The sequence below is a fragment of the Lissotriton vulgaris genome, chromosome 3_1 (assembly GCF_964263255.1).
Source record: "Lissotriton vulgaris chromosome 3_1, aLisVul1.2, whole genome shotgun sequence".
In the NCBI taxonomy this organism is placed as follows: domain Eukaryota; kingdom Metazoa; phylum Chordata; class Amphibia; order Caudata; family Salamandridae; genus Lissotriton; species Lissotriton vulgaris.
In genome coordinates, this window is record NC_141689.1 from 90,543,551 (window position 1) to 90,557,392 (window position 13,842).

General features: G+C 40.4%; 1 protein-coding gene across 1 annotated transcript in view; it reads right to left on the bottom strand.

Moving 5' to 3' along the window:
- The window catches only part of SIGLEC1 (sialic acid binding Ig like lectin 1), a 315,685-nt gene that overhangs the window by 77,580 nt on the left and 224,263 nt on the right, over positions 1 to 13,842 (bottom strand). The window contains 2 exon segments of the mRNA XM_086960128.1: positions 192 to 491; positions 9,069 to 9,323. Of these exon segments, the coding sequence (XP_086816254.1) occupies positions 192 to 491; positions 9,069 to 9,323 (555 nt within the window).

Genomic DNA, 13,842 nt, shown 5'->3' on the forward strand with positions numbered 1-13,842 from the left:
AAAAATGTTTGGCCCAGACTAGTGATACGCCCTAAACCAATGCAGCATCAAATCGATCGATGTATCTGAATTTCCAAAGCTTATGGTCTTTCATACAGATTACCTTGTTTAGAGAATAACTAAATTCACACTATAAAACAGCATGCAACATTACAGTATATACAATATATACTAAAAACAAATGTACATACTCTCCACAGTGAAGTATGTAGATGTTGTTGCACTCCCATAAGTATTGTTCACTGTACACGTATATTCTCCTTGGTCATCCAGCACAACATCCTTGATTTCCAGTTGAAGGGAGTTGTGGGTGACAGAGACACTGATTCGCTGGTTGGTTGAGCTACGGAGACCACTGGAGGCTACCACCTCACCTGCCCTGGAGATGGCAACATTTGATGGAGGATCGCTTTCTACGGAGCACCGGATAATGCCCTGGTGTCCTCTCTGTGTCTCCAGGAAGGAGACCATCAAAGGCTGTCTTGGGGAAACTGTATAACAGAAAGATGAAATATCTTAGAAAACTTCAAACTGTAAGTTAGGTAATCAGTACATGTAAAGTATGGATCACATAAACTTTTTGTTAGTGGAGTTTACATTTGACAGTATTAGGAAGCAAAATTAGTACTTGATGTCAACACCAAATTATATCATATCACATATTCTTTACTGTTGTAGATGGTATTTTATTAGATAAGGTTTCACTCAATCATGGGTTTCAAACTGGCACTTTGCAAAAAAGTATCCCCATCAAGAAGCAATAGAAGTACATACTATACATTCAGACATCCATAAAAAAGAGGCATATGTATTCCATTCTTTTTAGGAAACAACTAGATTGCATCTTAGATTAATCAAAAGAATATCATTTCAAAACAAAAACAATTTGGACAAACAGCAAACTAACAATAAATTTAAATAAGAGGGGTTTAACAAATAACAAAACAAGAAACTTGGAAGGTTACAACAACAAGGTGGGGGTTTACCTAAAATGCAAAAGACTTACACCTTGACAATCAATTCACAATGAAATGTGCGGCGACACTTAATGTAAATTCAGAATTTTAGGTTGGTCTGTAGTTGGGAATAACAGGAAATCTTGTAAAGTTCAGACTAACTTCATACAAATCAAAGCAAAGAAACAGCTACAAATGAATGTTGAAATTGTAAACAACACTTGTTATTGCTGTCCTGAGCAAAATTATTTTACAATAGAGCTAAAAATAACATTGACTTAAACTAAGATATAGGTAACTATGTACAATTGGGATCAGTGCTGGAATATGAAATGGCCATTAACGCCTAGGGCTTTATTCTGAGTTGTGAGGTTAGTCCCGTTCCAGTGCAAGTTCCAGAGAACACAATTTTATGTATACCCAACTGTTTGTAATACAATTTGTTTTTATACCTACTTAAGGCACTGCTAGAGCCATACATTATTGCAAATTATCATGCATTTTAAATGCAGTGTTTACTTGTTATCCCTTTTGCACATTGCACCTTTATTTTAACTGTCCCATTATGCGTAGCCTCGTTCTTAAGTTGGCATACCCAAGCGAGGACTGCATACTACGTGAAGTCAGCCTTTTACAGTAGAATGTTGTAACTTTATTTTCAAGGTCTGCTCATATTCCCACAATAAGAATCAGGCACCTGCTCGTTGTTGACTATCTGAATTCTCTATTTGATCACATGTTTTTTTTCTCTGCTTATCGCATTGAGAAAAATAGTTTAAATATAGTGTGAAATGTACAGAATTTATCATTATGTGCTCCAACTGATCAAACGGCTGTGTGATGGTCCATCAAATATCAAATTTTGCTTAGAATATTATCAATACTTACTGGCTATTTTTGCATTAAACATATGTTAGACTTCGATGAGCTTTCCTGAGCGTCTGATTTCATTCATGCACCTTTGCATCTGAGTCCAGATTCTGAGTTGTGTGGGTGTTTTGCACTGACTAGATACTAACTGGAAGAATGTATGATGGAAAAATCGGGGAGATTGAGGGTATATATGTAGATGTAAGGTTTGGTAAAACCAACTCTGCATGTTCTCCCATATTCCGATATTAAAGGTTCTGTAAATTTGGCCCAACATAAGCTGTTGCTATGTATTTACCCTGGGTGATTTTACCTCACAGCAAATTTGAAAATCTCAGAATGAGGAGCCAGTCCAATTAAAGGAAATTTATGATATCAAACACTCATTCTAACTCTAATAAGCTTTTTTAAAGGTAGTCTGGACTTTTTGGAGGATATCATAGTGCAATAAAATAATTACAAGACAGTCAATACGGCTGAGTTGATGGGCCCCCACCAATCTGTGTGTAAACATAAGACATCTACATTGAATTGTATGTAGTATATTTATTATATAAAATATAGTATAGTAATCTGTAGTTGGGTGAATGGTTTGATCACATTGTCTTCTATAATGTTGACGTCAATACTCATCAAGTGAAATGTATTACAGTAATATAAGCTAGGGACATCAAGTTTTATTTTAATTTTCACTGCCAAAAAATATTTTAATTAGTATTTACTTTTTATGTAAAACTGATGAGAATTTCGTTTTGTTAACCTTTACAGACAAATACATTTCTTTCTGTTACTCTATTAATGCATTTTGGGGAGGCTTTTTAGTGCAAGAAATGTTCTAAAGTTCTGTGAGGGTAAAAAATAAAGATGCTCCCTATTTTATGACTGTAAATGTAAATTGATACTTGTATAACGCACTACTCACCCGCAAGGGTCTCAAGGCGCTTGTACGAATACCGCTGTTACTGGCTTTCCCTGTGAGGCGTCCACTCCTGGGCACCCCCAAGGTGGAGGCCAGGCATCCTTAGTGTTGTGGGGGCCGTTGTGGAGATTACGCAAGCTATTGCCCAGAGTTGCAGAGTGGGACTCCATGATTGGAATAGGCACCAAGGCGAGAATTATCAGGTCCACGGACATTGAGCCCAAGACCCGCCGAGGCAGGGAATTGAACCCTGGTCCTGGGCTAGACCTCTGCATCAGGGTCTGCCGCTCTAACCATTGAGCCACTTCTCCACTGTAGATGGTCTACTGCAGTAAAAAGAATCTACAGTATATTCGTGTTGGAAAACTAGCGCTGTATAATATAGAGAGAAAATGTTGCAGAAAGGCACATTCTCTCTGTAGTTTTCCCAGCTAATGAATTAAAACTTTTAATACAGTAAATACAATTTTTGATTTGAGGTATGGTAAAAATAATGTATACAATTGCAAAATGTATAGACATAGTGCTTTCACTACAGAGAGTGGGACAGCCAATCAGATTCCTCGGAATGCAGTGTCTAACTACCATAACAGGTTCTCAGTGAAGTTTTTACAAAAGAGAAACAAGATTTAATGTGGGACAGATCCAGCTCATGGCAGTTAAAATACTGCCCTTAAAGGCCGTGACTAAAGCTGTATATTCTTCTTAACCCTTAATATATGTCTGAACCTCCAGCTTAGGCTGATAGATCAGAAAAGAGTCAAAAACGAGTGCCACTGATTGTCTCTTCAGACAGTAAAGTTACAATAAGATGTTTCCAAACAGTAATGAGACAGTAATGAAAGAAGACGGGACCTGCTTCTTGAACTTAAAGAGGTTCTTTGAAGGCCATGCTACTTGTCCATCTTTCCCATCCTGTTTCCCCTCTTGCTGTAAATTTTAGGTCTTACTTTGACAGTGATTTCAGTAGGGCTGCACAGATGCCATCACAAAAGCTACAATATGTCTCTCAAGCACAGACCCTGAGATTGGCTCTATTGTCCCTGGGATATTTATCATCTTCATTTTCTGTACCACATTAGACTGAGTTATAGCACAAAAATCACACATCCAAATATTAGTTAGCAAAAATATAAAAGCAGGTAATAAAAACTAAAAAATCTATCTCTAACCACACAAAAATGTCCATGAATAATTTACTAAGTGGAGCTCTATTTAAGTTGTGTTCACACTTCTTTTCTTTTCACGGTCACACAGCTCTCTTGCCTACCGGCTCTTTAATACTCAGGCTGATGGTGTAATTTTTACTTCCAATATTTCTCCTTCACAACAGCACAACAAGATTTGGTCAGAGCACCTGGGTCACTCCTCATTTGGGATTAACTGTTTTTATTTAGTGTTTATCTCTCTGTTGGAATAATGTAAGCTAACTTAACCCATATAAGCCATGATGTCCTAGAAGTAGTGTCTATAGGAGAAACCAAATGCATATCAATATAAAGTAGATTTAAGTTAGATTTGTTAGAGACAGATTTGACCCTGAGCTCTCGCTTTGCGGTAAGTAAATGTATTCTGGGCTCTACTGCAAGCATGCCTTTGACGAATGCATTCTCTCTTACTTCTCCCTTACTTCAAGGTAGTCAGTGTAGATGTAGCCTCATGCTTTCAATCTGTAGGATGCTGAACTGATGATTTTAGCTAGGTAGATTTGCAGTGCCAGTCCTTTGGTTTATCCAATTTTTGCTTTCAGCCTGTTCATTGCAGTGATTGTTCTTTTGTTGGAAATACATGCTTTGGAGAACTGATCCAAGCACTGCTAATTAGCTCTAATCCCCTGATGAATAAATGTTAGGGATTTGAGTTTGTTGGCAAACTTTTCAGATTTGCCCTCCCAAAAAAAGGCGGCAAACTTTGGGCTAACATCGAAAAAGGAATACCGAAACCATTACATCATAAAATCTTAGGTTGCTCTGAAAGCCAGAAAATGCTGCTATAACATCACCCCTTGACTCTATCTACGTGTTGTAAAAGATCTCTCCACATGTTGGCATATGATCAGTCAACTTGCTACACTCACACAACTTAACTCCATCATACTCAGCCAGAGGATGCACTGCTTAATTTAATCTCTCAGATTCTGGAACAATTTCCTGAGCTAACATCTTGCCCTCTTTCCTTCCAAGAATTTTCTAAGCACCTCTACTTAAGCTGCACCTTTGGCAGGGGTTGGGACAGGGTCTATGAAATGTAGTTTGAAGTTCCCACCAGGGATAATTGAGTGTTCAGTGGGTACCCAGTGAGTCACTTTAATTAAAGAAACTAACCCTTTACCCATGGAGAGAACATGTGATGCAGTGTGAAAAGTAAATGTATTAATTTATGACTCTATACCTTTACTACAGTATAATTAAACACATCCTTGATTTTGTGACTCCAGCATGAGATGCAAGTAACTTTATTGAGTTTGGTTAATTAAAACCGTTACAAAATGCATGGTAGACACAAAGATTGTTAAATGTTTTTTTATCAAAAACACTAATAAGAGGATTGTTGGGTTTCCAGATGTTTGGGGCCTGACAGGTCTTTGGCAGCTGTGTTTAGCTCGCTTTCGGCCGGCCCATGTTCAATTTGTTTCCCAGTTGCTGATGGATAAAGAATTTAAAATGTGATATGTGGTATTTAAAAGTGGATAACCTTCATAGCAACTGACTGGATAAGGTAATATTTTTTTTTTACTCTATGTAACCCAATCCAGTTCCGGCGGCCCGCCTGACTAAGCGGATGTATTCGTTTTTTGCACATAGTGTATTTCACAGAAATAGTGCTCCCGCGTAGCTCGTAGGTCGTAGCACGCCCCACCCCGTAGAGGGACGGGAAGACCCCCATGATGAAGCATGACACTAAGGGATTCTTAGTGTGTGAGGGGTATTTTAAAAGCACATGCCTTCATCTCACCAATCTGAGGAAGAGCCTTATTCCACCCCTTCTCATTAAAAAACTTTCAAAAAACCCATAAATCTAACACTTGCACCGCTATTTTTGATAGAATCTTTTTGTTTATGTGGATCTACAAGGAGGGTGATTCTATCGATTCCTCTATACTTCCTCTATTGTTTTGGATCACAAACAGATGTGCCATGTCCTCAGTTCCGTTGCTGCACAGGCGGCAGTTAATCAAAGTTTGCCTCCTCAACCATGATGGGAGGTGCAGGATTGCTGGAAGTTTTCCTAGCTGGTAATTAAGAAATCTTTCTTTTATTTTCTTTGAGTATCCCAGGCTGAAATATGGCTGAGAGCTCAGCAATTTGTAGCCGTTAATTATCATTCAGGCTTGATTTCTACCAGCAAAGGAGGCTTTGTCTTCCACTAGGGATAGTTTCCTTGTTGCCTATCGCACCGCTCGTTTGAAAGATGCATGGGTGATGTGAGCATCTCAGAGCCCAGTGAAACCGGTGGTTGTCAGGGCGTCTTTTAGGAATTTTCTGGCCAGCAATGTAATTCTGAGCTGAAGCTCTTGCCAAAGAAGATGGTTTGTAGTGTGAGGGGGTGCATTCCTGATATTATGCCAGTAGATTAGGTAGGACCCTTGCCTTGCTAGGTGTTGTTTGGTGAGACTGAACTCTAACCAGATCTGTGCTGGAGAGACTTAGGTTGGTATGTTAAACATAATTTTATAGGCCCTGGCTAATGTAGTGTCCAAAATCTTGGAGTCTTTCTCTCAGAAATCCACTTCCATATGTGATGGTAGGTAGGATCTTGGAATGTGCTACCTGGAGGAGAGGGGAGAGCATAGAGCCTGTTAGTTTGGATTTAAGCTGCTTCAACATTGTTGCTATAACCATTCCTTTTCTTCGGATCGTCTCAAGCTGGCTGGCGAATCGACCTGCGTTATGGATGATGGCCCCTATGTACTTTATTATACAGTTAATTAAAACCGTAACATACAAATCATATTAATACTTGATAAAATGTAAGGATTAAAATATAAGAATTAATAAAAGATTGCATACACATTTGTAAATCTGGTAATACAAAATAAAATATCAAATCCAAAGAGCAGCATTTCAAGTGAATGGCAATATATCACAATTGGCCATTTGGTCCAAAAGAGAAGTGTATAGTATAAAAGACAGTAGCAAAAGTGTCACAATGCTTATTACTGAAGGTTGAACTTTCATCGACGTTCATTTATGCAATAAGAATAGAGCTTGTCAGTTTCTTAATGCTGGGCATTATGCAGTGCAGTTAAAATAATGTTAACAAACTTCCCAGCTCTTGCTAGAACTTGGGCTGAGTTATTACTGAAGCACAAATCAGATGCTTCCCTGCAATGTCTCAGTAACTTTTCCCAATAAACTGGGACCAGTAGGCGTCGGTGATCATTGGCAAGATGAGGGCAACAACATAACAGATGTAACCAGGACTCATGTGGATAATTGCAGAGCCTACATGTTAGCTGACCATTCCTCCGAGCCCACAGCGGGTTAAAGTCATGAATTGGAAGGGCTAACAGCCTCATATAAATGATTTTATTGCGTGATTGAAGTTAAAATATGGTTGAGATTTCCCCTTAATATACGAGTCATTCAAAGTTGCAAGGAGTGTTTTTTTCTGGGAAGTCGAGCAACATCTCTCTCGAATGACACTAGAGTAATTTGGCTTTTTATCGTTTTTTTCCACATTGACAGGGAAATGATTGGATTAGAAAAGATGATGATTTCAATCGTCAAAGTGGAAATGGCCAAATGCAGCTGTCTGTACCAAGGATAGGGTTCGTCCGTGAACACTGATTGCAATTGTTCTTTCATGGATTGAGCTGGTGCATGTAGAGTGTGGATGTAGAATTTAATTAAGTCTCCCAGACAATGAAGATCTGCACTTGCCAGGCCCAGCTCAAGTCCCAGCCTCGCCAACCCTGCATGCTGAGGAGACGAAAATATTTTCTTATAGGCCATTGTTTGATAAGTCACAAAAAATTAATCAATTTTGCCAGGGAAGGCCAGGTGACCATAAGACACTGCCGGGAGCAGTTTGGTGCGTAGGACCTTTAAGGTTGACTCGTCTGTGGGGCTGTGCAAATGCTGATTCAAGCACCTCAGACTATGTATAACCCCTGCTCCCTTGGGCCGAAGATGTTTGAGATGGGATATTTGATTTGCTTTTTCGTTAAAACAAACTCCTAGATAATTATAGCTAGTACAGGTCGCTACATGTAGACCACTTGCTCGCCAAGACATATTTTTCTTTTTTTTATGTTTCCCAAAAATCATGACTTTGGTTTTTGATTCATTCATCAGAAGATTGTTTTTTATATTATATGTGTAGACCTATTTTTGAATGGTCCATGATAATAATGTCATCAGCGTATTGCATAATCTGTAGTCGCATGCCACCCAATTCTGGGGCGACCAGAGTTGCACCTGCCAATTCTTTAGGCAAATCAGCAGTATAAAGAATAAATAGTAGTGGGGCTAATACGCAGCCTTGCTTTAGACCATCATTAGTTGCAATTTTTGCAGATACTGTTGTGGCACTTGTTTTAATCCTCACCCAGGTTTTCTGATGCAGAGATATCAGTGCAGAGAGAAGTGCAGATGGTATCCCCCAGGAGTTTAGTTTGTTCCATAGCGCCCCTCGGTTGACTCTATCGAACACTGCACTGAAGTCCACAAAACAGAAGAATAAAGGTAGATGATTGGCCAAAGTGGCTCTCCTCGACAGGTAGGACATCGCTATTATATTATCCGTTGTGGAGCAGCCTGATCTAAAGCGTGACTGAGTACGGGGAAGGATGCTGTTTCTGTAACCCAGTTTTCGAGTTCTACCAGCAGGACACGATCATAGGCCTTAGCTTCGATATCCAATTCAACTATTAGCCTATAATTGGCCGGATTTTAGTGGTTACCCTTTTTATGAAGTGGATGTAATATTGAGCCCTGCCAGGTGGATGGAATTGTGGCTGTAAAAAAAGCTTGTTTAAAGAGAGGTGTAATGAGCTCTGCCCAGAATGAGATGCATTTTATTCTGACGTTGACTGGCTGCATCCCTAGTACTGCTTCACATGACACCTTCATGGGTCAGATTTATTATGTTTCGCTTTATTGAAGTGGCTCATGATGTTCAAGGATCTTAGATCAATACTGGACAATGATGGGAACAATTGATCTCATGTAGTGGGCAAAGATCTTGCTTGTAATGCCTTAGTAAAGATGTAATGTTATGAGTTAATTCCTTTACTTTCACATTCCATAGTTATCCTACAGATAATGATATGGTGTCATGAATTTTGAACAAAAGAATGAGGTGAGATTTCAGATACATACACACTACTTGCAAGCTGACCGGAGGTGAGCCCTTGCTTCCATCGTTGCTTTGTGCTTCACATGAATATGAGCCAGCGTCTTCACTTGTTACATCCTGAAGTACTAACGATGATGCGCTTTCCTCCAGAAGCCATTTTGAGTTCCGATACCAAATGTAACGGGCCACTGGATGCGCGGTTGTAGTGACATCACAGGTTAAGGTAACTGTCTCACCCTCCTGTAAGTTTGCACCTGGGTTTATTAAAACTCTTGCCCCTGAGGAGGAAGTGAAGAAATTGTCACAGAATGAATATACAAAAACATAGGTTCTTAGTTACCTAGGAAAAAGCTGAACACTTTAGGAGGATGAATACATGTTTTGTTAGGCTAGACATTGTCTATACTCTTGGCACCTACCTTAATTCACAGGAAATATGCCTGGTCTCCCCTTGTATAGCTCCACACACTGCAACCCTTTCAATATCTGGATGAATAGACTAAGGGCCCGACTTACATCTCGGCAGATGGGTCAGTCTGTAACAACGGTGACAGATATCCCGTACGCCGAAATATAAATCCCTTAGGATATAATGGGATTTATATTTCAGCGGACAGGATATATGTCACCGTTGTGACAGAGTAACCTATCCACCGAGATCTAGTTCCGGTCCTAGGTACTTATGACGTCACTTCCAGAGTAGAGGAAGTCCAAGTAGGTGCAGCCTAGAGCACCACCAGTCAGGAGGCTCTGGATTGCCCGTACAAGCAGCAAATGTGTCCCCATCTCCATGGGTGTAGAGAGGCAAAATGTAATTTCACCCAGAAATCATTGGATCAGTCCATGCCACGCACAAGTTTACATGTCTGACATTACACCTCTTCACTCTCAGCCAGTCGTGGCCCATTTCCTGGCAAAGTGGCGGGCCGGATGAGGGAGTGTGGGGGCGGCTCGGAGGACGAAATAACAAAGTAACAGATGAAAAAAACGTACCTGATTGCCGCCGTCCGCTTCATCCCGCTTCCTGCTTCTGAGACAGGCTCCCAGACTGCAATGCGGCCAATCATGACGCTGCAGGAAAGCAGCATCAGGATTGGACTAAGAGCCACAACTTTGCACTCCCAAGGCAGACTTGAAGCCTGTGCCTGATTTCCCCAGCCCCAGCAACGCAGCTGGGGCTGGAGAAAGCTTCACTGCGCAAGAGCTGTTTGGCCGCTCTGGAAAGGCGGCCAAACACCTCATGCGCATTGAAGGGAAAAGGCAGTGCTTGCACTCCCCCACCACAGTGTCACCCCCTGTACCTGCCCAAGACTCATCAGAGTCAGGGGGGGCGGTCCAGGGGGAGTAAAATAAAACAATAATAAAACGGGTTAGACACCCGTTTTACTATCGTTTTATTTGCAGCTGGTGGCACGGTGTGCTACGCTCCTCCGCCCTAATGGAGGGACCGCCGCTGCTCTCAGCTCTGTGCAGCATCAAAAAGAAGGTCCATCTGATCCACTGAATGGTTATCAATCAATCAATCAGTATTTGTAAAGCACAACACTGCTGTTCCAAGCGGTATCTATGCGCTGTGTTATCACTGCACAGATGCCTTTGCCTATGGGCCACCATGTTTTTCTACCACTTCAGTAGCTCGATTCAGGTCTGAGATCTGATAGAACTAAATTAGGACCACTCACCTAGGACAAGGATTTATATTACATGTGGACTGCAATTGACATCATGCCCAGTGAACCAAGACTTTTGGTAGAAAGTTAAGGTGACAAGCCAAACGAGAAGAGAAGAAGCAGCAGCAATAATAGAGGGCCAGTTACAGCTGCTGTGGTAAGCATGATGGGGCTGAAACAAGAGTTTAATTAATTAATTGATTCATTTGAACAATGTGTATATACATTAACTTTGTTGAAGGCGTGAAAGAGGTTAACTATCAAGAAAACAATTTGCTAAAGAAGGTGATGGCAACCACTGTTGCAGCGAAAATAAAAAAACATGAAAAAAACTGAATGACTTACAGAATAGTATTAAAAAGGAATCATCAAGAAAAAAAGCAGAAGAGGGATGGAGAGGAGAAACAGGAAACAAGGAAAAATAATTGCTGTGGTGTGGGGGAGAGGGGGTGACAAAGCCTCATTGGCAAGATAGAGTGGTGTGGGGTGGACGTGTGGAAGGCAACAGATGGAATGTTTGGTACAAGTGGGGGTTCATTGAAGAGGCATATCAATCAATGAATCAATCAATCAAGCAATCAATCAATCATGGAATTGTAAGCGCGCTACTCACCCGCATAGGGATAAGGACCAAATAACAGTGTAGAGTGGATGCCAGCACATATTACAGAAGAGGGCCAGGCCTCCAGAGGGTAAGTTTAGCTGTTGCCAGAGAGGAAGTGTCTTTAGAAAAGAAGTGTATACAGACCCATGGGGGATTATGAGGTTCAAACTAATCCACGGATCATGCATTTCACTTAGAGATTTCAGCAGATTTCAGCTGCTAGGAACAGGGGAATTATTGGGGAGCCAGGTTGGAACTACAGTCTCCCTTGAAAGGGAGACAGACAGGTCCCTGCTTGTAATCACCAGGGACTCTTCCCACGGGGTTACCAATGTCCACAGTATGCGTAACTGTAATTGGACGAATCATCGCACTAAGTTCGGTTGGCAAGGGGGCACTCGTAACAGGACCTTTAGTAGCCCTTGCTAGACTTCAATTAAAAATGTTTCCACTTTGACTTCGATGTCTATCTGGATCACGTTGATCTGTTTGGATGGAATGTATGACGAACCACGGCATACATTTACAATGCATGCCTTTACAACGCAGTTTCTACACCGCAATCTACATTTACAACGCATTCCATTACATCGCATTATACCTTTACATTTCATTTCATGAAGCTTTCTTCGGTTCAAGTAGATGACCATAAAAGCACAAGCAAAATGCAGAATAATAAAACAGTTATGACATATTTCATCTCATCATATCACATCAAAAATAATTATAAACATTAAAATAAACGTACATGTCCTAATCAATAAATATTACAATTAAAAAATCATGCTTTTCCTAGCGTTGATGCACTGATTTAAGAACGTCGCAGTATAAAAACAGATATCTGCCGACTCCATATTAAAAATTAAGTTCATAGCATGTGTAACTGTGCATACACCATATTTAACAAATAAAGGTTTCAAAAAAACAATACGGAATTGTGTGTACAGTTTACATAACAACAGGAAGTGCACAGTACTCTGGGTGGATACATCATCACATCTGCAGGGCCCAGACGGATGTTGTTTAATGTTAGGATGGGCAACTAGATGATGGACCATTCCAAACCGGAGCCCAGTTAATACAAATTTGTGCGAGTTCCTAGTTACCATAGTTAAATATGAAGGGAAACCTTCCACTGTAATATATCTATTGTAAAAAAGGACAGTGGACAGGGATCCGGCTGCAATTGCCCGCTTTCTCCCCATATAAGTCAAGAAAGTATTTTTCATTTCAAGTTTGGGGATCATAGATGCTGCATCGGGGTTATCCAAAAGATTAAAATTGAATATGTCTGAAAAACAAGTAACAACATATTTCAACCAGGGAATATTTTGATATTTATCCAGGCGTAGACAATCCTCAGCAATAGATCTATTAAACTGCTTGTCTTCCTCTAGCCAAATAGACCGCCAAGTCATTAATGGCCTGAGGCATAATAGATCAGCTAGGTGATTAACTGCTAATTCTCGATGAATTAACTCGTTTGAGACAGACATGGGTAAAAAGAGGAGTCTTTTCAAAAATAAATTTTCCTCCAGCTGTAGTTCGGAGACACAGCTGTGACCCCATACTCCTGCCCCATACAGAGCTATAGTAGCACATCTAGCCTGATAAATTTTTAACATGTCCCTTGATCGACGATCCCCTACCTTGGCAGCAAATCTATAAATACCATGGGCGTTTTTAGCCATTTTATTCCGGATGTTAATAAATTCATTTTTCCATTTCCTATCATTTGAAAAAGTAATACCTAGGTAACAGAATTTTCCTACCTGTTGCACCTTCTCTCTATCTATAAAAAAGGTATTTAAAACTCCAGCTTTGCCTCCACAAGTCATGGTGTAAGTTTTCCCTTTATTAATTACCAGTTTTCTGTCTTTGATGAAAGAGGAAAAACTATCCATTAACCGCTGTAAACCCACCGGGGTCCTAGAAAGTAAAACAGCGTCATCGGCGTATAATAACACCGGCACTGGTACACCATTTATCTGAGGAGCATCAGCATTAACTTTTTTTAAAATGGCATCAATTTCATTAATAAATAAAATAAATTAAAGGGGAGCCAAAACACAGCCCTGTCTGATTCCTCTCTTGACACTGAATTTAGGGGTACATTCTCCTCTGGTTCCAAAGCGCACACTAATTTTCAATTTCTCATATAATCTAGCGAGGAAAAAGATTATACCTTCTGGTGTGCCTTGCTTCAGCAGTGTCGGCCACAAAAGTGCGTGATCAACCATGTCAAAAGCACTACTCAGGTCTGCAAATCAGAGGTACATGGAGCCAGGTTTAGCCTCAGTATACTTCCCAATCAACAGGTCAAGATTGAGGCATTGATCAAGAGTACCCCGACCTTTTCTAAAGCCAAACTGGCTATCAGCCAAAATACCATTCTGCTCAGCCCAGTCCTGTAATCTCACAAGCATAACTCTACTCATCACCTTTACTGATGAGTCGAGAAGGGAGATCGGACAATAATTTTTTGCATCAGACCTGCTGCACTTTGTACACTCCCCCCCCCCT